At 41.5% G+C, this 26092-nt stretch overlaps 2 protein-coding genes across 2 annotated transcripts; one reads left to right on the forward strand and one right to left on the reverse strand.

Annotated features, from left to right (window-relative positions):
* Window positions 1–65: 65 nt before the first annotated feature.
* abitram (actin binding transcription modulator) lies at window positions 66–3385 on the reverse strand. Its single transcript, XM_036516236.1, has 6 exons — window positions 3211–3385; window positions 2941–2992; window positions 1303–1432; window positions 1003–1079; window positions 646–715; window positions 66–223 (listed from the first exon to the last, which is right to left on the reverse strand). Exons 1-6 carry the CDS (start codon window positions 3284–3286, stop codon window positions 86–88), a joined length of 543 nt encoding a protein of 180 aa, XP_036372129.1. The 5' UTR covers window positions 3287–3385; the 3' UTR covers window positions 66–85.
* An 818-nt stretch (window positions 3386–4203) lies between these two features.
* Window positions 4204–20181, forward strand: LOC118768689 (PHD finger protein 20-like protein 1). The gene is made up of 21 exons (XM_036515548.1): window positions 4204–4305; window positions 5305–5473; window positions 6703–6787; window positions 6955–7043; window positions 7552–7729; window positions 7954–8088; window positions 8197–8270; window positions 8846–9044; window positions 10356–10544; window positions 10814–10873; window positions 11155–11445; window positions 12557–12775; window positions 13174–13221; window positions 13314–13421; window positions 14016–14180; window positions 14409–14587; window positions 16256–16355; window positions 16642–16837; window positions 16954–17206; window positions 17339–17504; window positions 19595–20181. The coding sequence occupies exons 2-21, from the start codon at window positions 5468–5470 to the stop codon at window positions 19735–19737; spliced, it is 2883 nt and encodes a 960-aa protein (XP_036371441.1). The 5' UTR covers window positions 4204–4305; window positions 5305–5467; the 3' UTR covers window positions 19738–20181.
* Window positions 20182–26092: the final 5911 nt, after the last annotated feature.

A 26092-nucleotide genomic window follows, 5' to 3' on the forward strand; every position in this document is an offset into this window, starting at 1 on the left:
GTTGGGTGTGCAGATGACCCATGAGGATGCCTCCCTGACGGGGTCCAGCCGGTGTGCTAATGCTCCTCCCAGTTTCTTTGTCCCGTCAGCAGGGCTCCGGTTTCAATGCCGCCCTTTTGGAGACAACCTCCTCGTACTCTGCTCGGCTCAGGAGGCCGTCTGTGACGCTCTTGCTCTCCTCAAACTTGGGAAGGATGACAGCGATGTAGCCATCCGTGGAAGGCTGGCCATACAGAAACAAGGGGACAGACAAACTTAACTCAGCCACCCTTTTCAGAGGAACCAGGAGGCAAAAGTGAGGAGGATTTTCCATTGGTCAGATATGTACACATAATGACAACAAAGCTGACATTGAGTCGACAAACACAAATAGGACTTAATTCAGTAATAAATCATTCAAGTAGGTGAGCAACAAATTTCCTGAAACAATGGTCCTCTGAGTGCCCTTTTGCATTAGTGGCTGTGCCTCGTGACACAACTTTTCTATGGCTATGTCACATGACACAAATTTCTGCTTCCAACTTGAATATTATTATTATGAATAGTTCAGTGTGAATTTCAATTCTGCATCAGGTAGACTGACACACAAAACAGTGTTATAGTATATACAGAGATGTATTGGAATAATTTGTGTATATTTTTCACCTTTTCAAGCAAGAGGCTTGACCTGGTGAGGATATCCTCATTGACTTCCAACAGACGGCCTCTGATGCAGCTGGGAAGAATGGTGGCAAAAGTTTATTTCTCAGTGCAGAAGCTTTTATTTCTCTCAACAAAGTTCTTACTGGGTATCCGCCTCCAAAACTGGATCACAGAAGACAGGATTCATTAGTTTTCCTTCTCTGTAGCCAGAGGTACTTCATTAACATATAAATTTAACAAGACTCATTTGAATTGTAGATTTAGCTGTAAACAAAAGATACTTAAGTACAAGTGAGGCGTTTCTATATATATCCTGTGGCTCAGCTGTACTGAAGGAACCCAAAGACTATACGCACTTACCTGAAAATGGTATACTCCTCTCCGTCTGTGCAAGTGATTCGACATAGTGGAGCGAGTTCTGTGAGGAACTGGCCACCCTGAATGAAGATGAAAAATGTCTGAGAGCTGCTCCTGAGGAAAACTTAATTACTTTATAAGCATATCAAAACCACTAGCAACAACAGCCACATGTTTCTGTAAGGCCTAAAGTATTTTTTAAAAAATAGAAACAATTTGTTGCAGTGTGCTTGAATATTAGAAACTTGAGGGATACACCCTCTGGTTTGGGAACGGGTGTGAGGCCACGTTGGGACTACTTACTCGTTTTGACTTTCCGGACACCTTGTTCTGAAGGCGGCTGCACCCCGCACTGATCTGGTAGTTGATGCTTTGAATCTTCTTCTCCTTCTGAATAATGGGGTGCGACTCTGCCAGTGTGATCACACAGATTCTATACAGAGATAAAAGGACAAAACAAATAATGCAAGCAGTGACGTTAAGTTATCCATTTTCTTCTGGCCCAAAGAAATCCATTTCAAATACCGATAGAGTGGCTGCAGAAGGCTTTGCAAAGTAGAACTCAAGGACGCTTTCCTGACAAATTGAATGAGCCCCAAACCCTGCCACTCTGATTTAAAACCACATTAAGTTCTCCCAGTTTACGCACTTTCTGTGACTTACAGAAGTGACTCTGTAATTCCTGAGGAAATACAAAGTGGCAGGTGCAACCCAGGCATCCTAAACTACACAGAATATCCCAGTTTTATCTGCTTCTCTCTGACAACCAATCAGTGACCACTGGCCTTTCTGCCATCCACTCAGCTTTATTACAGGGAAGCAACTAATGCACTGACTCCACTACTACCTTCATCAACCAGCTCCAAAAAAATAAATAAATAAAGGTTCCAGGCAAAACATTCGAGTGATATAATGAGCCAGCTATTTTCAAAATGGGAGTGATTGTTCCTACCATGGGTTTCTGACATAGGCTGCTTTCTGATGATCTCCACGAGCTTTTAAATCTTGGGACTTAATGTTACTATGGAAACAGTCCATTTCTGGGCAGTTGGGTTGATTTGAAGACAAAAGGTATGCTGTTCACATGTGCATGGCATGGCACTCTAATGTAATGTTTAAAAATGAATATTAATGTACAAAAAGGCACAGGAAGAACTTTAATTAAGAAAAATATTCTACTTTTCATCCCAACACACTGCAACAGACCTACAATCCACAAAAATAGGCCTACACATACAACATACATACAACCCCGAGCAGTGTTTGCAGTTTGGCATTAATTGATACCCATCACTAAGTTAAAAACGTAAACCTATTCTGTAGCCTGCTAAACAAATGCATGCAACATCACAGGGAGACTTAAGAAAGCATTTGGTTATAACTACAATGTGTAAGGCTAAAATATGTAATATCGCTAATATGGTACTATTTATTGTAATATTGCTAATATCAGTAATATGGTGCTATTTACTGTACCATATTGGGAGGGCACATACACTATCTCCTTAGTTGTGAAACATACCCATGTCCATACAGAACAGTTTTATATACCTTGCCAGGTTTCCTACATAATTACACATTTTCTTCGGATGGTAAAACAGGTAAGAAAAAAGACAGCACCCATTTACAAGAAGGAATTTCAGGAACACTGGGACATTTTGCTTGGGAGTGGCAGTTTCGTTTGTGTGTCCCAAACTGGTAACTTTTGATATAAATAATGTCCAAGGGGACAAATTGTTAACAGACCTAGCCAGTATATATTTTTGTACACGTGAATTCCTTGGAAAATGTTTTTATTGAAATGACAGCTATATTCCACACGTGTCCCTCTTCCCACACGTGGAAGATGATATTTTCAATAACATCGCATCTTGAGGTAAGTTATTTGTGGTCATAGGTGCAAGAGGCACACACTCTTTGCCTACCACACCATGCTCCTACCGGTTTGAATGTTGCAGGATGCAGTGGTCCTCACATGGTTTTCCCTTGAGATCTACAGGAAAAACAAAAAAAAAAATGAAGTGGTTCGTTTCTTTAAATCATAGTTAGCCTACTACCAAGGCATGCACTGTTAGCTATTTACGTGAGAATACAGTTTGGAACAGCATGTATCTAACTGGAGTAACATTTTATTAATTCGTTTAGAAATGATGTTTCATCCTAACAATATAGCGGTTACCTAGTACGGTAGGTACTCTTGTCACAACATACCTGTTTTATACCAGCGGGTAAAATATCTATCAATTACTGAAGGGGTCCCTCTATGTTCCGTAACGTTAGCTTCCATCAGAACACAGGAAATAATATCACTGTCTTTAAATGTAAAATTAATTAGCGGACAAGCAAGCTGTTTCACATAAACACGACTGTTCGGACCGGAACGACAAAAGTGTGACACCGGAAAAGACCGGCTGTGATAAAGTTCCGTGTCCTCAGATACTTTCGCATTAACACAATGAAATATTAGTCCCCCAGCTGCTGCCTAGCTATTAATCTACGCTCCACTAGTGACTTCCGTATCAACTGGCCTGTAGATAGCAGTAATGCCTCTAAATGAAGTGAGGTACGATTTGTGCAAATCAGGTGTGTAGCAAACTGTGTTGTACTAGTTAGCTAGATAGCTGGCTAGCTCAAATGCTGTATTAAAAAAAAACTGTGATCTCCTCCGATAGCGTAATAAAGTATTGCTTAACACACCGGGACACACCACAAAATTATTTTAAAATACGGCCAAACTGCTTAATGTGACTGCAAAACACACAAATATAATGAATAAAATATTTCAAGACTCAAACTCACTTCAGATCTGCTGTAACCAACGGATATCTGTAATCTGAGGTGAAAACATGTATCCGTATGGGTAACTTAAAGTTAAGGGAAAATACCGATATGATTCTAACAGATTAGAAAAATGCATACAGCTCAGCTAACGTTAAGTTTTTTGTTTATTGTCTCACTGGTCATGTGACATGTCTGCCAAAGACCGGGGAAACTGGTTGTGCAGAATGGGTTCTTTTGCGCAGATTCACGGATTGCTTTTATGTGGATCGGCTGCTTCAACAGTACTACGCTATACAACGAGTCTTCCGGATGAAGTATATATATCTGCGTAGCTGCGCAGAATACTGCACAACTCGACGCCTTCAACCACTCTTGTATTCAAATCTCAATGTCTGTGTGACTGTAGTGCCTTCGTATCGCTGACGTCGTAGTGTTTGGGTTAGGTAGAGTTTGTCATAGGCAGCTGAAGAATGACAGGAAGGTTGAGTTTCAAACATAACAACCTTCTTTAACTATGTGAAAAAGGTAATGAGCCAGTTATCCGAGTACTCTGCAGAGCACGTACGAGTGTATTGATCGCACAATACAAATTTGCCTTGCTAGTTCCCAGAGATTAGCTAGCAAGGTGGCTAGCCTAGTCTTGTACTAGCTAGCCAACTTGAGTTGAAGTAGCTTTGCTGATCAGAAAGGTAGTCGCTGTCAAGGTAATGTCACGCGTCACGCTAACCAGGATATATATTTTCAATCTGACCATCTATTTAACAGTAACGAGATGTCAATCTTCCAACGGCGATGAATTGTGTTAAATGATAGTTCCAGATAGGCAGTTAGCTTGCTAACGCACCTTAGCTTTTGTTGCTAGCTGATCCTTTTGTTTGGTGATTGTTTTACTGACTAGCTAAATAGCTCGCTTCGCAAAACGTCTAGTTATACGTTGCCTGCTAACTGCCCGTATTCATTGGCTAACTAATTGCAAGTATGGCTTACAGCCGTGTTAAGACTTTACTAAGGCTCTACATAGGTAGGTAAACTATAAGCTCGAAAAAGTAGCTGCCCACTGGCAGTTCGTTGACCGGAGTAATGACGGAAATTTTCACTAGAGTTAGCTTTTAACTTTAGCAACATTCCGTCTGTCACAAAATAGGCCTACTTAAGTAATTATCACACATCGCAGAATTAAACAGTAATGTTACGTTGTATAGCTGTTTTCTAGATAACCTGTGAACTGACCTGGAAACGAGTTGTTTAGTGAAATCATCGTGTATGGATTTCCATAATGTATTGATTCTGTGTATCAGTTGGCTCATTCGCTTTCTTCAGTTAGAGCCGCCACATATCTTTATATTCTGTACGCTAACATAAGCATGAAATCTCCCAATCGACACATTTTAGATTGACGCTTCCGAAATATTATAGGAAACTCCTCTCGGGCAGTTTGTTGAAGTCCCAGACCTTCAATGGGTCTTTGTACGTTTAAATCATCTCCTAAACTATTGGCCTTTGATGTCTACGTAATTTCCTCAGGTACCCCTCCCAGATTGAGAAGATTGATTATGAGGAGGGGAAGTTGCTGGTTCACGTTGAGCACTGGAGTCACAGGTTAGACAAGTGGATTCTCTGGGATAGTGGCTGATTGCGTCCCCTGGAGAAGCCAGCACTCCTCAAAGAGGGACTAAAAGAAGAAGAGATGTCTGTAGGTGTTTTAATTTTCTTTCCACCAGTCTCTGTCAGGATTTCATAACAGCAAAATATGAAGCTTGGCCATGTTTGTAGTTGTTTAACTGTTTTTACCTGTGAGAGAATAATATCAGATCTTGATCACAGATTGATCCTGTGAGCATGGTTTAAAGTGCATGCAATTCTGATCCTTTATACACATATATAAGTGAACTAATTGTTTGTGTGTATTTTATGAACATTCCCACCAGGGGAGACTTGGTGAGATGAGAGTATCTCTCCATCAGGAGCATTCTCCATGTACAGGGAGCACAGAGGACCAAGCAGAGTTACCACAGGCAGCACAAGTAATATATTTCAGCTGCACTCCATAACCTCCAGAGATATTTTGGCCAATGTTAGGGATGTCCAAATAGCTTTTCTCACTTGGGTAGCATTAAAGCATTGCTGAGATTGTCTACCCTGTGATTCTCTACAAAGTGTACATCCTGATGAAATGACACCCAATCTCTTGGGAGGCCTTTGTGATCCTGCTGTCTGACAAATGGAATTGAAACTGACAATGCCCACTTATTAGTTTGATATGAGTTAGACAGGATGCCCCAGACACAGTTCACTAACAGTTTTCCAGTTAAACGTATTCTGGGTTGTTTATCACTCAGGCACATAGTTCACTGCAACAGTGTTCGTTATGGAGTATATGGTTCTGTTTACATGTCCGATTTTCTTTTAGCATGAAGTGGCATGTAGAGCTCGAGCCAGTTTATATCAGCGATAGGATAGTGAGGCTTTGTGAGCCCCATAATGGGTGGAGTTATCTGAGTCATTGTGTTTTTCTGTGGAGAGCCATGTCTTTTGATTCATTCAAAGGAGTCGGTAGTTGACATTACGTGTTAGCTCCACCCATAATGGAATCAGTGACCACTCATTCTCCCATGACTAGAATTTATCAGTTAATAAAACAGTTGCAATGACAGATGCCGAAAAAGGTGAGGTATCCTTAGAACCAGGAGATTGTAATCCTGTTATATGTGTTCTACAGTATAGATTTTAAGCACAACAGTGTGTAACTATAGAGCAGCATATACACTGAAAGTAAACAGGTGCAGAGGCAAATAACAGTAATATTCATGATCCAGGGGAGCATCTAGCTATGTGTCCATATGTGGAACACTGTTTGCTTTTTGGTTCTCCTGGATTCCAGATCATCATACATTTGTCCTCTTGTTCTTATATCTCTTGCAGGATTTGAAGCCGGGTGAGGCAGTTTTGGCCAGATGGACCGATTGCCGATACTACCCTGCTAAAATAGAGTCCGTACACAAAGAAGGTGCGTGTATGCTAGGAGAGTATTGCTTACATTGGAACTTAAGAAGCTGAAATAAGCAACAGCGAATTAGTTCTGTTAGCAATTACTGTTATATATCTCAGCCTCGGTCTGTTAGTTGCTATTGTATATTTCAGTCTTTTGTGATCTTGTCAATGTCGGTTTTTCAGGTACATACACAGTGCAGTTTTATGATGGAGTTATTCGATGCATGAAGAGGATGCATATCAAATCAATGCCAGAGGATGCAAAAGGGCAGGTAAGTTGAAGTGAAGCAAATGTTTGAAATCTTAGCAACCAACATTTAAAAAAATTCTTTTTCCCCATCATGCAACTCCTGTCTTGGAATGATCAACCACATATTGTAGGAGGCTCATCTCAGCATGCCAACCTTTGTACTGGTGCAGGAGCGCTGAGGCGAGATTGAGAATGCAATCCTCTGATGCACTTGCATGCAGGCCATGGCTATTTTTCACACTGCGGATCACATTTACATTTACATTTATTTACATTTACATTTATTTATTTAGCGGACGCTTTTATCCAAAGCGTCTTACAAAAGTGCATACAGCAAGTATATCGACAGTACGGGGACAGGATGTATGGGGACAGGATCACAGCACGCTACAGTAGAGCAGGTTCCCATTTGAGGATAGGCGCTGCTCTGCGGATGCAGTGCAGTGTGAATAAGGCTGACCTGTTCTCCCCTAGGGGTAGTTTTCTGGTCCGTGTCAGTTGTGTTATTCACCTTGGTCTCTGTGCATCAGCAGGACTGGATGGCCCTGGTAAGAGCCACCTCGCCCATGAAGAGGAAGCTGCGCACCACCTCAGACCGAAGCATGGACAAGGAGGAGAGGAGAGCGGGGAGGCCAGAAGACATGGCCGACAGGGAACCCGCAGACAAGGACTCCAGTGACGACGAGCTGGACTCCACCGAGAAGATGGGTAACTCTCCATTACATTGTGCCTTTTTAGGAGCAAGGCCTGTCTTTTCTCCATGTATTTTCCATGTATCCCATCCCTGCCTCGTCTCTCCTGTCAAGGATCTCTTCCTTATTCCTGCTAATCCTAAACTCCCTAAAACCAACCATTACGATGCTGATATATAACGGCAACTTGGAGTCATGTGGCTTATTTGAGTTTGTTCTTGTTCTTTCTTTTATGTGAAGCAGCACTGGGATGCATTGGTATGGAAGAGCCTAAGCCATCCCTTGAAAAGGCTGCAATGGCAGAAGCTAAAAAGGAAAGAACCAAAGCAGGCAGCATGCTCAGCACAAAGAGATCGCTCAGCAGCAAGATCACAGGTAATGTTTTTACTCACCTTTAAACAGGTGTGAGGGACACAGCCTTTGTCATGCAAAAGCCTTCATGAGATAACCAGTATAAATACACATGCACTGTTGGGCTTTTAGTCTCAAAAGAAGCGAAGGAAGATGAGACGCAGAGGAAGGAGGAGAGGAGTGATGCTCCAGAAACTTGTGCAGAGGTACAGTACACATTTATTATTAAATATATACAGACCTCAGTTAGATTACTGACATCAGAGATGCTGTTTGGGCTGGTGTATATTGCAGGTTGAAGATAAATTTAGTAATCACTCTTAAATGGCTCTCATGGGAAAAGTGCTTTTTTCAAGTGCAGGGTGAGATGTATGTCCTGGCTTTGATCCCTCATGTCACTGGGATAGTAGGGACTGGCAAGTCATCCAGGGGTTTGTCTGTCTCATGGCACACCAGTGACCCCCACTGGTCATTCGGGTATTCACAGTCAGCTTGTATGAAGCTGTGCAAGAAGTTTCTTCCTCTGACTCAAGTCTGTGTAAGGTTGGCATGGGAACCGCGGTGTCAAAAGAAGTGGAGGAGAGCACGTGCTTGCTGTATTCTCTCAGGCTGTTAGCAGTGGTTGTCACGATGAGCGGCGCCTCTCCGATACAATTTTGCATTTTGCTTCTGGAAGAAAAAGGGGTGAAGAATATTGGGCATTTCAAAAAAAAAAAAAACCCAAAAAGGAGCAAACAGAATGCTGTAATTCTATTTTTTTTTTCTTCTGAATTTACCTCAGGGACCTTGTGCAGATACAGGGGAACACAGCACACCTGCCTTGCCCAGCAAGCCACGGAGTGTCCGTCCAAAACAGGACCCGGGGGACACCAGCAGCAGCCACTGTCACCCCAGGGACACAGCTGCTACAGAGGAGACGCAGGCTTTAGGAGAGGCCACGGCTCCTCCCGGCCCAGGCGTCCCTGACACCGCTTGGACTGGTGGGTGGAAGGGAGGGGTTTGTCATCACACACAAGTACCTGAGACAGCCACACCTGCTCCAGAGGTGTTTCTCAAACAGCTGTTGTAGAGTCATGGCCTTGGCAGTCAGTCAGATGTAGAGTACATGCGTAACTGCAAATGCTGACATTGATTTGAATTCACTGAGCACTGTCCCCAAATCTATTTCCACAGTTTCATGTAAAAATGACACTTTAAAAGAGTTTTGACCCAGACTGTGCTCCACTTTGCTTTGGCAACCCCTCGGTGTCATATATTTGTAAGAATTGATCAGGGGAAGTAAGGCAGGTGGGGAACGCAGTTGGTTTAATATTAGTTGGCCATATACAGAGACCTAGTTCTGTGAATTTGACCAGGACATGAGCTTAGCACCCGTACTCTTTCGATGAGTGCCATGGGATCTTTTATCACTGTGAGTCCGGGCCTTGGGATCTCAGTTAACATCACTGAAGGACAACACCTCCTACAGCACAGTGTCTCCATCACTGGTCTAGAGGAATTTTCTTGGTCCAGTGGGGACACTGCCTATTGCTGGCCCTCCAACAGTAACAGCATTTTCCCAGAATGCCTCTTAGCCAAGCACTGACCATGTCTTGCTGCTTAGTTTTAGACATCAGACAGGAAAAGTGTACTGGGTGGTACAGCTACCAGCAGGGAATTACAGATGTGAAAACTCGGCTGCTGTTTATCTCAGACCGTAGCATGTGAACGTATTTACTTTTTAAATTTTTTTACTATCAGTAAATAGTCAACATACTTGACATTTGTATTTTGTCTGCGATTGTGTGTTAACATTGTTTGAAGCAGATTTTAGAAAAATAAAGGAAAGGAAAGCAAATAGAAATTTAGAGCAAAAACTTGTAGTTTGAAGCTATGCATATCTAAATAAATATACCATCTCAGTAGACAGTGTACCCATGGTTAAACCTCTGTGATTCCTCTGCTTATTCCATGCCTTGGAGAAGCTGTTTAATTGGAGCAGTTATTACACTAATAATCAATTGCTTAAAGGGAACCTCGAGCTGCTCTCTAAAAAATAAATTTGCACTTAACAGACATCCACTTGATATGATAAGAGCTTGAAATTAATTGACTTTTCCCCTCCTGGGCCACAGCCTGGAAGAAGTAGAGCTGGCTTTCCGCGGTTTGTAATGACCTTTTTTATCTTTCATTTGTCCTCCCCAGAGAAACGACTCACCTGGTCAAAGATTATGGAGCTCACGTTTTGTCTCCTGTAGCAGCTGAACAGTCTGTGTCTTAGCCAACCGCTGACTGCAACCTTTATTTTCCAGACTCCATCCTTCTGGCTGTGGAGAAATCCAAGCCACCTCTGTCCAAGCCCACCTTCACAGCATCACCACATCCACCACTTCAGCCTGTAATCACAGAGAGAGGCAGGCAGCCTGAGAGTGCCTCATCCAATCAGACACTGGCTGGAGACAAGGTGTTCCTGCCCAAAACAGGTCAAGCAGTGGTGAAAAGTAGGTTTGGATGAAGTTTGTTATTATATTGTTGCCCGATTGATAGCTTTAATAAATGCTGTCATTTACGCTTGTGATGTTGCTGTACTCCATTCATTGACATTCTCGTGTTGGGCAAATGTATGTGGCATGACTTGGAGTTGAATTGGTTTGTAGTAGCAACAGTGTTTCAATTTTAGAGGAGACGACAGAGGGAAGCAGGATGATGGCGTGTGAAACAGCATTTCATCTGATAGCTGTACTGAGATAGATTTCCATGTCTTTTATAGGTGCCGATATGAAGGCAGCAGCCAGAACCCCGAAGCTAAACAAGCATTCCCGGGAGCCGAGTACGTGCAACAATTCTGTTCTTTCTTCTAATGCATTTAGCTTTCCCCCTCCTCTTTGACTGTTTGAAATGTGATGTTGCTTTAGATAAAATGGGGTACAAATCTCCCTGCCTATCTGTCTGAATATGTTTCTCTCTCTGTGCCTCTCTGCTCTGTTTACCTGTCTGTCTGTGGTCTGTCTGTATACCTATGTTTTTCTGTCTGTCCTTCAAAATGAGATATGAAATATAACACCCTAATGTTCAAGAATTTTTTCCACTGTTGCTCCTCTTTATATTCAGTAATGAATACCATAAAGTCAGAGGACCCCACATCTCCAAGAGAGTCCCTCTTTGACCCGGACCATAACAAGTTCAAATGTCAGGTTCCCGGCTGCTCCAAAGCCTTCCGCAAAGCCAAGCTGCTGGACTACCACCTCAAGTACTACCACAGCACGGAGAAGGTGGCAGAGTTGGAGGCAGGGTCCCCCAGCAGGGCAGGGCGCACCAGGACCACCTCCGCCTCTGTGCCCTGCAGCACCCACCCCGAAGCAACCAACAGCAAGAGGCGCAGAACTGTCTCCACCTCTGCCTGTATGTAACTCGAGTAGCCTTTCTTATAGTCAGATGTGTTTCTCATAATGCGTTCAAGTGCTTTCTTAAACTGTGTGCAATTGTTAGTTTGTATCTGATAAACCCTTGTTTGGAATCTTATCTTGCATGTTGGAGGGTCAAAAATGAACTTTTTGGTCCACCAGCCAGGATGGTTGGTAAGATAAAACAAATTCACCAGTAAGGCAGATTTTTTAACAGTCAAAGTAATTAAGAATTATTATTAACAATTAAGTTACATTTTAACTTGGTCCTGCCAGGCACACATCTGTATGTTAGCAGGATCATTTATTATTAGGTAAAGCTGCTAGCCAGCAAGACAATGTTACAGTTAAGCTGACAGCTAAACTGTTTGCTACTACTACTAGCTAGCTAGTAAGACATTAGCCAAACAGACATTACCTAAACAACAGAAAGAATCAGTGAAGCTGAAATCAAACTTACTTACATAGCCATTCAAAACTGGCGGAGAGGAGTCTCCACTTTTTCCAATGGCATGTATCATTCTGGTTTTCATTTGACTAAAGTCTCTGTACTCAGGCTTTAAATCAATAGTGGAGCCAGTCATCAAAATACAATGTGGCAGACATAGTAAAGGGCATAACCACTTCTCAGACCAAAACTAGTGAGTTGGTTTTGGAATCGAGACAAATCTTCCTGTGATAGAAGAAATTGCATCTCACTGTCATGCATAGCTTGTGATTGGACAGCTAGTGACTGCACAGAGATGGCCGCAATACATATATTGTATATATATTCTTATATATTTATGTATTCTTATTATTTTTATTTTTTCATGCAAGAAGCATACACCAGAGTGGCCAGTGACCTGCAACTTTAACTTGCCAAAGAAAAAAATCTACCTGCCGGGTGTTAATTTCAGATGCTTTGTTGTCATAGGTGTTGGTATAGTTTGACTGGGGTAGATTGCATCAGTTTTCTAGGCATTACGTTTTTAATTGCATTGAACTACCTTTTGCACCATTCGAGACCAGTGTGGGGTTAAATGAGCTATGCAGACCATAATGTTCAGATGGTTGTTTCCCATTCCGTTGTTTCATCTATGGATTGATTTGTTGTTTTCCCTCTCCAGCCCTGTCCCCCCCTGAACATGCCTTGCACATGGACCCTTACGGGGTTGGCCTGAGACCCCCCAAACTGAGTAAGAAGAAACACTCTTCCACCTCAGTCAGCTCAGAGGGCGCGGAGGACTTGCTACCACCATCCTGGAACAAGTCCTTCGAGTGTCTGCACGACAGGATCCTGAAGAAGTCCATGGAGAAAGACAACCACCTGGACCTAGGTCAGTGTTGGGCACCCGGCTACAGGGTTTCAAACAGTGTAGATTAAACATCCCCCTGAATCCAGGTGAGTATTGCCCATCCCACTTAGGGATTTCAGACAGTGTGACTTTTTAACAGGTATTTCCAGAGGAGTCTTGATTTACAACATGCTTATTACAAGGATGTGAATAAATATGACCCTTGTATTTTCAGGATTAAAATTCATTATTTGTGAAAAGTTTTAATTGGCTCTGTGCCATGTTTTAAGGATGGAAAATGCAGCTTTTAAAAATATTTTTAAGCAGAAACTGTTATCCAGTGTATTATTGCAGCTTTTGTACCTGTTTTATTAGGGATATAAATAAACTTAGTGGGCACTGTAAATTGTACTCTTTAATAGTTTAAATGATCTCTTCCACAGGACCAATGAGATTTGAGAAAAAAGTCAGACTTGAGGAGAAATGCCTCCCAATAGGTACAATCACATCTCCTTTATCAGTTGTTAAATGCTGGTGAATGTCAACCAAGTAAAATAGCTAATGTGTTTTATGTCAATCTGTTTTACAGGGAAGAAGAAAGAGAAGGATAAGGACAAGAAAGACAAAAAGGAGAAGGACCTTTTTAAAATAAAACAGAAGAAAAAGAAAAAGAAGAAGAAGAAGTCCAAGCACCACAGTAAGTGAAGTGTGATTGGGTATATGTGTATGTGTATATATCTCTCCATTTATGTTGCTTGATAATTAATCATTAAAACGATACTGCTCCTCTTCTCTGACAAAATTAAACCAAGGGATTTTTTTGATGAATGTGCCAAGCGTTTATAAAATAGCCTGATATGGTGTGTTTACCTAATGTGTACTTGATGTGTCCAACCAAAAGCTTTCATTTTCAAAGAAACAATTATAAGAATTTAACATTCTAGATGTCTGTTGTTAGCAGTAAGAGAACTTTGAATGTAGTCCTGGTAGATTAGCAATAACAATATTGTGAATGTCATCCTGGTAGATTAGCAGTAGCAGTACTATGAATTCACCCTGATACAGTAGCAGTAGTAGTACTGTGAATGCTCTTGTGGTAGACTAGCAGTGTCATTACTGTGAATGCCCCCTGATACAGTAGAAGCAGCAGTACTGTGATTGCCCCTGATTCAGTGCATGCAGCAGTACTGTGAATACCATCCTGGTAGATTAGCAGTACCAGTACCGTGGATACCGTACTGGTAGATTAGCAGTGGCATTACTGTGAATGACCTGTCTGTGCTTCATTCAGATTACTCAGACTTTGAGGACATGCCTCTGGCCCTCCTGGGGAGATGCTCCTTTCCTGTGAGCCAAGCATCTGGTAGTGGCTTCAACCTGCATAGCAGGGCCCCCTCCAGACAGACGACCCTCCAGTACCCCCGTGCCATCCTCTCTGTGGACCTTACGGGAGAGAGTGAGTGACAGGGCCTAGGCTTTCAAATCCACTCCAATTTAACCCTTACAGCTATAGTGATAAGAACATACAGCAGCACTGGCTTCACATGGAGTTCCAGTGACTCTTTGGTCACTGCTGTTTTTCTAAGCAAAAAAAATCCATGTATTACACGATGATCTGCTAGTGTTGGCCAGATTTCTTGTGTTTTGGTCCCTCTTATAGTTTAGCCTGTGTGCATTTCTCCAGACCTGTCAGACATCGACTTTTTGGAGGACTCGTCCACAGAGAGCCTGTTCCTCAGCGGAGATGACTGCAGCCAGGACCTGGACTCACTCTCCATTGATGATTTCCAGGAAGAGGGTGACACAGCTGAGATCGTGCGCTGTGTCTGCCAGACTGAAGAGGAGAATGGCTTCATGATCCAGGTCTGTGTATGTGTGTTTGTGTGTGTGTGTGTATGTGTTTGTGTGTGTCTGTATGTATCTGCTTCACCTATGACTATGTGTGTAACCACCTTTTTGTCTCATTTGGATATAAACATTGATTTAAAGGCAATGTTATTATGTAACGTAGTCCGGCTTTAAACTGTAGATGTAATATCTAGGCTATGGGTATTTACAAGTCCTCTCTGACCACAGTGGCTTTCATCTTCCTGAAATATCCTACAGGCGAGTTGCAGCAAAACATTATTATTACTGTTTAGCTTTGCACAGCAGCAGTATAAATGTAAAAACCCTAAAGGGCTGTTGTCATATAGAAGCACTTGTCCTACACAGGGCTACTGATGACATGCTTTACCCAGAAACAGACGTGTGGGCAAGAGCATTGCAGGAATATACGTAAATGGTAAAATTTCACTGAAAGTAGCACGCCACACATAATGATCACTGGTAAAAGAATGAAACTATTAAAATTATTGAACCTTTAGAAGAAATCAGTACCCATGACTACACATGCTAGTATCTAATAGCTTAAAGTAAAAGTTATCTTAACTGAAACTTTTAAGCAGTCACTTGTTTACAGGTAACTTTAAACCTACAAATTACCTGTCTACCTGGTATATATGCTAAAGACTAAAGAGGAAAATCCTGTTAGGGTGTTTCAATTTGTCCTGTTCTCCTTGTGTGTCTCTACACAATTTAACAGCAAGCCAAACTCCATTCAAAAGAATACATTTATTTATACATGCAGGTCAGGATATAGCCTCCAACCCACAGTACTGTAGTGAGCTGGACACTCGTATACTGAGTGAATAGGAGTGAAACTATAAGACCAAAATAGAAAAAAGTACCATAAGAAACAATATTATATGGTTACAGCACAGTGCTGGCTGTCTAATAGCTACAACATGGCCGATGGAAATGTATGCATAGCCTTTTAGAAAAACATAGCAAATGGCTATGTAGCACTTTATACATGTAAATGCAAAATACATGAAATAACAAAGACAGAAGTAATACAGAATTAACTAACATTCAAGCTATAGGCAGTAACAATACTGGCTAGGCTAATCAGAGAGGCTAGGCTAGCAGTGCAGGTTATCTATACATCCATCAAAAATAATGGAAACATCAGAAGAAATATAAAATACTTAATGTTCCAAAAATATAAACTCTGATCTGTGATGAACTGACAGGCAATACTTAGGAAGGCTTTAACAGAATGGATGACAACAGGTTCGTATATCAACAACTTAAAGCAACAGAACTGTGATTGATACTGGCATCAGAATGGCTGACTTCCTGTTCAGGTCAAAGGACATATAATATCATGAATGTATTTATCGTCACCTGATAGATAGAGGTTGATAAATTAAAAGTTATTTGTTTGGTAGGTGCTTTTATCCAGTGAAACTTATGAAGCCATTATGGCGAGATAGATTAAATGCACATTACAGAGACAACAAGCTCATAGGTCCAGAAAAGCCAGTAACACAGTGCTTAATATGCCTGGGAAAATGCCTAGCTGCACGCGTTCTTAAACAGTCTGTGGAGCTAAAGGCCTTTGTGGTTGTGTTGGCATCTCAGAGCCACAGAGGACGATGTTGTTGTGCTGAGTGGTGAGCGGCCTATTTGTCTCCCTCTGTCCCTTAGTGTGAAGAGTGCATGTGCTGGCAGCATAGTATGTGCATGGGCCTTCCTGAGGACAGCCTGCCCAAACATTACACCTGCTACATCTGCCGGGACCCTCCAGGTGAGAGCAGTCAGTTACAGCGAAGTCATTTCACCGTTACAGAAGGCTTTTTTCATTAAAATGAAAGCACCTAGTTCCAATTTTTATGCAGTGGTGGAATAAAGGTCGAAGGTCAAAATACTGAGAGAAAACTTGTCTCTTGAAAAAAACCCACACAGAATATAGTGTTGAAAGAGAAAAATTTAATGGCTGACATCATAAGGCATTTTATTTCAATAAGCGCATTGTCTCAGATTGTTTCTGTAACCACGACACAGAGGTAAAGTCGAATCCGGTCTTTTGCCAGGTCAGAGGTGGAGCGCGAAATATCAGCATGACAAGGACTGGCTGAAGCGAGGACACCTGTATGGCCTGTCCTTCCTGTCGGAGAACTACTCCCATCAGAATGCCCAAAAGATTGTCTCTGCCCACCAGTTGTTGGCTGACGTGTACGGCATCAAGGAGGTGCTGCACGGACTGCAGCTTAAGATGGGCATATTGCAGTAAGTCTGTCTGGGTCCTCACATTGGGGGGACAACCATGAATCCTATTTTCCTTTCATTCCTGTCAAGGTGAATATAAATGGAGAGAATTTTGCATTTTCTTTTTTAATATTTAGGAACAAACAGAGTCCCAGCCTGCACCTGTGGGCGCAGTCATGGGTGAACCTTGAGGAGGACGAGCCAATGGGCGGGCGCCCGGCCCCCATATTTTACCCAGAGCACCTGGCGGACAGCCTGGGTCAGAGCTCCAACCCTGACGCCTATATTGCCAGTGAGCACAGCTACCAGAAGCCCCCGGGTCTGGGGCTGGACCCCTGGCCTACCGCTGGCCTGCTCAGCTCACAAGGGGAGGAGGGACCTACACACACGGTATGGTTCATTCCAGAGAGGTGGGTGGGGGGGTGAGGTGGGGATGGGCTAATACTCATACTCAGTTCTTAACTCTTAACCCTGAGGTGGTCTGAAGTCATTTTAGATGTTATATGATTCCCTGTGATGCAGGAGACGGCTGCGATGGCTGTATCTGGCTGCTTGGTTGAGGGCCGCTCGGAATTATGTGATCAGGCAAGGAATCACCTCCAGTGGCAGACGAACCTACTGGCCCACATCGAGGACGTTCAGAACCAGGTCGCCGTCCGGATGGACCTCATCGAGAGGGAACTCGACGGTAAGGACATGTCAGGATGTGCTCTGCCTATAATAATTCTGATATAGGAATCAAGTCACATTATCAATGATCAAGATCCTTTCTAACTAAACAGAACAAACCCCTATGAAATGCTAATAAAAATCAGCTATTTTTTAGGAAAATGAGTTTATATCTGTAAGTTTGGGTGGGTACAGAGTCTGAACTGGGTGGGTACAGAGTCTGAACTAGTTCAGTGAATGATCAGCTAAATAAATGGATAATATGTACAGTATACTATGGATCTAGGGCTGGGCGGTATGGCCAAAAAATTATATCACGGTATAATTTGAAACACAGATGGTAACGGTATATATCACGGTATATTCGTTTTTCCTAAAATTTCAGTATAAATGCTTCTGAAGGGGTAAAGCACTGGTATGGCAACTGCATGGCAGCTATTACTGTACTCTTAACTGTATTACTAGGACATATTTCACATAGTATAGAGGTATTTTAAGAACATTTATTGTGCAAGACTGCAATAATAAAAAGAAAAAAATACAAAACCTTTTCTCAAGTAACTTCCATCTCTGAAAAACACTTTTTCATGAAATAAATAAAATCAAGCTGCACAAAATGAAAATAAAAACTGACTCAGGGATTAAAGTTCTACATCGCTACGAGGGATTTCCGTCAACTGGATTGCAGAGAGGCCGTGTATGAGATCAGTGTAGATCCGAAGGGGAAAAAAAAGCGAGGGGAGGGGGGGTTGTTACAGGACTTAGGAATCGCGATACCAGGTGATAGGTAGCTGGTTTGTATAGGCTGTCAGTAACAAATATATATATCTCCTATTGAAACAATTGGAGACGATAATTAATATAGCCTCACGGTGTAGTGAAATAGGCTAATCAATTAATCACGTCTCAGCAGACGCGCTCACATTCATCTTTAGTCTACACACAAGCCGACGTTGGATTAACACCAAAATATACATTTATAAACGTGACAAAATACCCCAAAACCCCCAAATTACGAGAGACTTTATATCCAACAAGCAATAGAAATAGTTCAAAAATAGTTCATACGAATAAAGTTAATCAAGATTGCAATCAAAGTCAAAGCTTGTGACGAAGAAGGAGCGAGAAGCCGCGGTTCAGAAAGGAGCAACCTGCAATCTCACCACTCCGACAAACGAGAAGAAAGCAATCCTTTTGTAACCACCCAAGTTTATTACAGCAACAAAGAATCTTGACAGTTTGCAATTATATGAACCCGAACGCCGTGTTCAGCTGCATGCGCACACCAACTTCCTCTCATCCCTAGCATTTGGGCTGTGTGGACGTCCTGTCCGTCTTCATTATACAATATAATCAACTGATAGCACACACAATGCATAGCATTATTCAAGAGTAATGGGAAGAGAATAACACATTATTATTAAAAGAAAATAACATGCAGATAGACTTTTAATGGGTGGCCATTAATGCAGGACATAGGGGTTTTGAAGGGTTTTGTCACGTCGATGTATGTAGGCTACATTATGTGAGGTTAGGCTACTGCTCTGTGTGTGTGTGAGCGAGAGAGAATGGGTGCGCATCTGACAGTAGTGCAAACTCACGGTGTCTCGGACCACAATACTTTAATGCTTCAGAAAAGATTAATCACTGTCAGGTCAGCAAAGATTTGTGTATGTAGCTAAAGCTTAGTATCGTGTCTTTTTGATGAAGTTACACCTAGATCTGTGAGAGCTCTACTGGTCAGCACGGTATAGTCAAAATCCATACTGTAGGGCAAATTCATACCAGTGTACTTTCTATACCATTTATACCATCCACCCTGATATGGATCTTTGGAGAAGAGAATCTGCTAGGTTAGTTAAATATTTTCAAATGTTGCCCTTGGCCTAAACAATTATACGTGACACTGCAGACATGAATAGAAAAAAGAAAAATTAACAGTTAAGTGTGGGTGACACTGCCTATCAGTAATACTGTAGGCTTATATTCTGTAGCCGCCATGTGGTTATCACTTGTCAAACTTTAGACACGCCAAGAAAAACATCTAAGCACTTTAACCTGAATAACTCTTATGTATGCACTTGTGTGTGTGTGTGTGTGTGTGATCAGTGTTGGAGAGCTGGCTGGACTTCAGTGGGGAGCTGGAGCCTCCGGACCCCCTGGCTAGACTGCCCCAGCTGAAACGTCGGATCAAGCAGCTCCTGACAGACCTGGCCAAAGTGCAGCAGATGAGCACTCTGTGCTCCATCTAAGCCAGGGGCCCCGCCTGCCGTGACATCACCCAGCCAGCCAAATGGGCTCCACCCACTTACACTTGGGCACATGTACCTGAGGGTTACCATTGGCTGTGATCAAAGTGGAAAACAATGCAAGGTCATAGCGCATACCTCAGATTCAGGTAGGGGAGGAGACACAATAAGAGACTTCACATGGAGGGTTTATGACAGGAAGCTGAAGGAAGTAAAACAGGAAGTGCTTGGAAAACCCAGACTGCACATAGCATAACTGCAAAAGTCTATAGTTTGGAATTTAAATAAAAAGGTTAAAGGTCTGTCAAATGGTCACATACACTGAGATGTTCACATACACTGAGATGTAGTGTTTACTCTGATAAACAGAGAAGCTCACATGTGTGATTGTGTGATAAGCTTTCACAGTCACAAAGTTACACTTAGCTTATCTGTTCTTTGCTGTGCAGAGCCTAGGAGAAGGCATGTCAATGTGAAATTTCCTCATCGAATTGCAGAAGGAGAATATTGTGAAGGCTAACTGCCTTCACAAGAATGCTAATGTGTTTTGTGAGTGTAAGTCTTAAGAGTGCTTCATGCTGGGATTTTGTTGTTCATTATTAATTTCAGGCATGTTCTTGTTGAGAATGGTATTTCCTTGAGACTTGTATTCATTTGTTTCTGATATGAGCCGAAAAAAATCCCCATTTTCATCATTAACTGTTCTTCCTGAAGTGTTGTGTCACGTAGAATGGATGTGCTCTATCTTAAGCAGGGATCACTGTGTGCTTAAAACAGAAGATGTGGTGACCCCCAGCCTGCATCTCTTAAACATACCTTAGTGTGGTCAGCAAGGAGTGACATGAAGAATGCCTTTCAGCTAAAATGATGGTGATCTCCATGTCCATCCCTAAGTAAATCTTATCAGATGCTACTTTTCTATTTTTTGTTTACATGTTAAATGACAGCTTGTCTTACCACAGCAGGGCTCCTGTACACTGGGTGTAAGATAAATATGAGGGATATGGTATATACAGTTTCTGCAAGAATAAGAAATGGGAGTCATATGAATTTGACTATGTGTTTGAAGGAAATGCAGCTTCTTCCAGCGATTCCACATGTCTGTATTAAATGCATTTTTAGGTTTGGTTGGGTGATGAGCTGAAGTTGGCTTTTATTTACAAACACTTGCTGTACATTTACTTGCACATTTATTTAAATAATTGCAAAGGAACCTTTATGTAATTTGCTCTGTGAAAATGTTTATTAAAATATACTGTATATTTAACATGCTTGCGTTTCCCTGAACTTCCTGTGACTCTTTATGCTGTGATGTTTGTAGTGTCTTGTGGTTTATGTGAGTGTTTGATACACACTGAAGAACTACCTGTACTTCACTGTGAGGGGAATTAACAATTCTTTATTTAAATAGAAGTGTTAAGCCCACGGAAAGTATTTGGTGGGATGCAATAAGTATTTATAAGTAACTACCTGGTTGGTGTGTGCTTTGTATATCCAATCAAACACTTTTCCTCAGTCTTATTTTTACCTACTCATTTTTTCTACCAAGAAAATATAAAATAACAATAGGAGTGGCAGGTAGTCTATGGTCTTGGTTTTAAACTGGCCATGTCATTTGTTAGCAGTGACTGGGATTGGTGGAACAAACTGGCTTCATTCTGCACGGGACAGGGGTGAGGAGGACACTAAGGGTTTCTTCATCTCAGCTGTGATTCGTCAGGTGCATGTGAGTTGCTTGGATGATGTCATTGGAGTAGGATCTGTATCTTCCAGGCAGTGCCCATTCCACTGTATAGCAGTGTGAAAAAAGAGTTGATGATTTTAAATCTGAAGGAAGAAATATCTAAATGAATATCTTTTCTTTTGCATCACACTTTGCTGAATCACACCATGGAATCAAATGCAGTTTAGTAATATTAGTGAGCATGAGAGTTTGCTACAGAAGGTATGTCAGCCCTGGAGCTACAACATGAGTATGATTAGTTCCTTTTGCTGGAGACCTTGGTCTTTGGCCCAACAACATTAAACAGTATCCTTTAAACCCTGTGAGGATGAAAACCTGCAGCAGCTTTACTCTTGTTACATACACATATACATGAAAATACAATATCATCCTGCATACACATACTCCATATCACTGAGTGTGATTTCACCTCAATAATTTTATTCAATTATTGAGTGCCTTAAAAGGCACTCTGCTTATGTGGCATGATGTTTAGACTCTTTACTGGTTTTAATGTGAATAATGTGAAAATAATTGTGATATTGTGTTAATGAGTGAGTCAATGTCACAAAATTAAAAATGTTCTTTCTCGCTGTTTTGGGTAAAATAATAATGTAACGACTTCAAAAAAATGCTGAGAACTACAGCTGAAATGACGGACTGGGAGAGGTGTGAGAGACTGCATCACACAAAACTGATCACAGGAACATGAAAGCTACATATATACCATGCTGCAGATTGAGCAGTGTGCATTCGGGCCCTTTTTTAAACAGCTGAAACTGAACTGTTAAACGTCCTCTGCAATCATGCTGGCAAACAGAGTGATTACATTAATGTGTGAGTACTGAAAAATCAGTCTTTTACAATACCACTATCTTTTACATTTTATCAGGGACATTGATATTGTCTGTGGGTATTAAATTCAAGTGCCATTGATATCATGGCAAAGACAGACTGTTTCAAATTAAGTCCTTAAGATTCAAACTGTATGAAGACAAAAGTATAAAACTATGATTCTATGTTCAGTTACAGGAAGGAGGTGTAGAATATTGTGATGCAATGTTAAAGCACAGGGAGGAGATTTAAAACACTGTAATGGTATAGTTATATCTGTAGCCTACTGTATGTATGCACTATAAACAGTATGGCACTCAAGAGGGCATTTTTGTTGTGCTAGTAAACCTATTCTTATTTGAATTCTAAACTGAGGAAGAGATTTATTCTAATATAATTTGTGAGTATTAATATATTTTACTAATAAATTACATACTCTGTCTGAGCAAAGCAAGTAAATACATATGTCTGAAATATGAATAATACTTAAACAGGTGATATTCTCGTGATATATGCATTTGGACATTATTTAGAAGCAACAATTGAAAGAGAACAATTGAATAATTTGGGAAAAAGAACATAAATAGTGATTAAGTGATAATGTGTGTGAGAATTATATAGCATATAACAGTCCTGTGTATTTTACTTCAGTCTCATCAGGCTTCTTTTGCTTATAAAATGTGCGTATGATAATATTGAAACATGCTGTTAAATGTATTGAGCTAGACTGCATATTACTGATTGCTCTCTGTGTTTTAGGGCTGAATTTCATAACCATATTTGAGCAGTCTGAATCAAGTGAGTATGTACAGATGTCCAGCCAAAATCCAGTTTCTCTGATTGTATGATGTTATTTCTAATGAAGTAACCAATCAAAATGAAACAGCATACAGTAATGTTTTAGGAAGCTGGAGCAACAGATTGTGCTCTATTCAATGTCATTTAAAACCATTCTGTTGATCCATTACCCCATTTTAAATCCCAGTGTGAATTTTGATGTTTCCCCTCCTAAAGTGTGGCCGATTATTCACAAACATACCATGATTTGCCACAAGTTCATGTTGTATAAAAAAACTGTAGGACTGAAGATAATGTGAACGAACATTCCTCAGAGTGGCCGTTTCATTATTTCAATTCCAAATTTGTTATAGTTCATTGTTACATTTCAGGTTGTCACAAAGCACTGAACAGATAGCTATAGCACAATAGTGCCACCTAGTTTTCATATTGTCATAGATTAGTTCTTATTACGTGTAATGTAGTTGTTGTCCCTGTTCATTGAAAAAGTCAATTTAGAATCATAGCATATTCTTTGGATGACGTTATTTGGCCAGAATTGATGCAATACCTCTTGATCTATGTGCAGATGTAATAGTGATCTGAAGAAATGTAAATGTAAATTCCATTTCAAACCAGGTTTCCACAAATGTTTAATGAGACCATTATTATGGAGACACAGAGGGGACTTCTCTAGCTGTTCTGTTTCTGTTCTCTTCCTCTGTCTTAGAGCTACAGAAATGTGTCCTGACTGTCTCTCCACCTGGGCAGATATATGAAGGAGAGTCTGTGAATCTGACTTGTGAAAGTGGACCTTTCTCTACTGGGCAGAAATACAGCTACATGAAGAGAGTGCAAAATCATGGGGGAACTAATGATCAACCCCTTTCCAGTGGAGTCAAGGGCCCATACATCATCAGGGCTGCTGCTCTTACAGACACAGGACAGTACAGATGCATATTGTCAAAAGAAAGTGATCCCTATTACACCACCTTGAGTGAGCAAGTCTACATTAATGTAACAAGTAAGTGCTGATTGACTTTGGATAAATCTTCAAGGCTCAGCAATGTCCCAGAATGAAATAAAATTAACAGTAAAGCCACATTTTTATTCTGTGATCTGTTTTATTCTATTGTTCTTTTATTCTGTTGTTTTCTGTCAGCATGTATCTGACATTGAATGTATCTGGTGACTGCAGTGAAATTGTACTTAGTATTGTAGGACAGCCAGTCACAACCAATGAGGGAAGTGGTGGCTGTTGAAGGCAGATGTGTGCCTTTGCGTCTTTGGAAGTAGTGTTAAAATCTGCCTATCAAATAATTCAAATCTGACTCTATTTTATGCCAACCTACATTTTAGTTCCCCAATTCCCAATTCTACTTAGCATCCCAGGAATTCTTAGTTCGCTTTGGCTTGTAGGTGATCAGGCTACATAGTCCACGACGTAGGATACCGTACCAGCGCATTTAATATAACTCGCTGCCGTGTTATACTCTAAATCATAGAATATATGTTAGGTGGGCCACCTAGGGACTGCAGACTCGCCAGAATAGTGCAATGCTTAAGACTGACTATGACCGTAAGTATCAGTGGGTTCCGAGCAGTATGGCAAGAACATACGGAAAAACCTCGAGTCCTGCTAAGTGTGTCGTTAGAAATGGCCAAATGAGAAATCACAAACAAAGGTTAAGGCTAATATCTTTATTAATCAAAATTGTTCCAATAAGTTAGAAGTTCCAAAATTACAAGAAACAGTATGGTACACTGCAAATGATGATAAGTACATATATACCTATACGGAGTCACAAGGCTATACGCTTGGTGCGCAGGAGTCCATGCTGACGGTGCTCCCTATACAGAGTCACAAGGCTATGCGCTTGGTGCTCAGGAGTCCGTGCTAACGGTGCTCCCTGATTGCAGAAATCTTTCCCTTTATATACCCGAACCTCAAGGAGTTGGTCAGCACATGAGGTGGGGTCATGGACAGGGCCCCAATAGGTTTTGTCCTTATCTGGCTTTTGATTGGTGCCAGAGTTTATTCTTGTCCTGTTATTTGGGACATGTGCATTGGTGTTCATTCTTTTAGCTTGCTGAGCGAATTTTCAGGTTTGAGCGACTAAGGGTTAGGAGACCCTCTGCTGTCACTATCACCCCTTTGCTACTCGCATTGTATGGATCAAAATGAGACCAAGCAAGACGTGTGTACCTTGAACGAAACAGAATATACAGACATAACAGTTGATATCTGCAGGTTGGGATTTCACCACTGGTCAGGAGGAAGGGTCCCTGAGGGATTTGGGATCATCAAGATCCTGTGCCCTCTGACTCTCCCTACACCCCTGGTGACCCACCCTGTCATAAAGTTCCTTGGTGTGGCGGAGTGGGGACACATTCCTCAGCCCGGTGGCTGTCGTTTATGGCCCAAGAATGCTTACTTGAGCAACAGTCCGTTATTTGGTGTGCTACAGTCTGTATGTTGTCAGGCGTCTCCCATTCCCACCTTACAGCATTTCATACTTTCAAAATAGATATTTTAGGACATTTAGATTATCGTATCCATAGAATTCGGTCTTGACTAAATGCTACTGGCAGAAGGAGCTGTGATCCAGCCTGTGTCTTTCCACAGTGCTGCCCAGGGCCATTCTGACTGTAGAGCCACAATGGAGCCCCCTGTACCCTGGAGAGACCATCACCCTTGAGTGTGGGGTGGACTCCCCCAACAACTGGAAATATTTCTGGTACAAAGACGAGCTCCAGATGTCCATGTCCCAGAGTGCTGAACGCAGTGTAACTGGTGACAAATACACCATCGCTGCAGCTTCTGGGTCTGACCAGGTGCAGTATTGGTGTGAAGCACGGCTGGAGGGGAGAAATGTAACATCACAGCGCAGTGATCCCTTCACTCTGACTGTGTCAGGTGAGTTGAAGAGTTCAGTAGTGTGAACACTATCAGGGTGACAGTTTCAGGTCTGTTGAACTCGTATACTTGTCACAAGATATACATAATACTTATTTTAATACTTG

This window comes from Megalops cyprinoides, chromosome 21 (assembly GCF_013368585.1).
Source record: "Megalops cyprinoides isolate fMegCyp1 chromosome 21, fMegCyp1.pri, whole genome shotgun sequence".
NCBI lineage: Eukaryota > Metazoa > Chordata > Actinopteri > Elopiformes > Megalopidae > Megalops > Megalops cyprinoides.

Bases quoted from the DNA above. Each gene is read 5' to 3' on its own strand.
- abitram (XM_036516236.1), bottom strand. From the start codon at position 3,286: ATGGAAGCTAACGTTACGGAACATAGAGGGACCCCTTCAGTAATTGAT. The intron at 2,993-3,210 runs GTATGTTGTGAC...TTTTTCCTGTAG, and splicing joins TACCCGCTGGTATAAAACAG to ATCTCAAGGGAAAACCATGT. The intron at 716-1,002 runs GTAAGTGCGTAT...CATTCTTCCCAG, and splicing joins GAGGAGTATACCATTTTCAG to CTGCATCAGAGGCCGTCTGT.
- LOC118768689 (XM_036515548.1), top strand. The intron at 12,776-13,173 runs GGGCACCCGGCT...CCACAGGACCAA, and splicing joins CCTGGACCTAGGTCAGTGTT to TGAGATTTGAGAAAAAAGTC. The intron at 16,838-16,953 runs GTAAGTCTGTCT...TTTAATATTTAG, and splicing joins CTTAAGATGGGCATATTGCA to GAACAAACAGAGTCCCAGCC.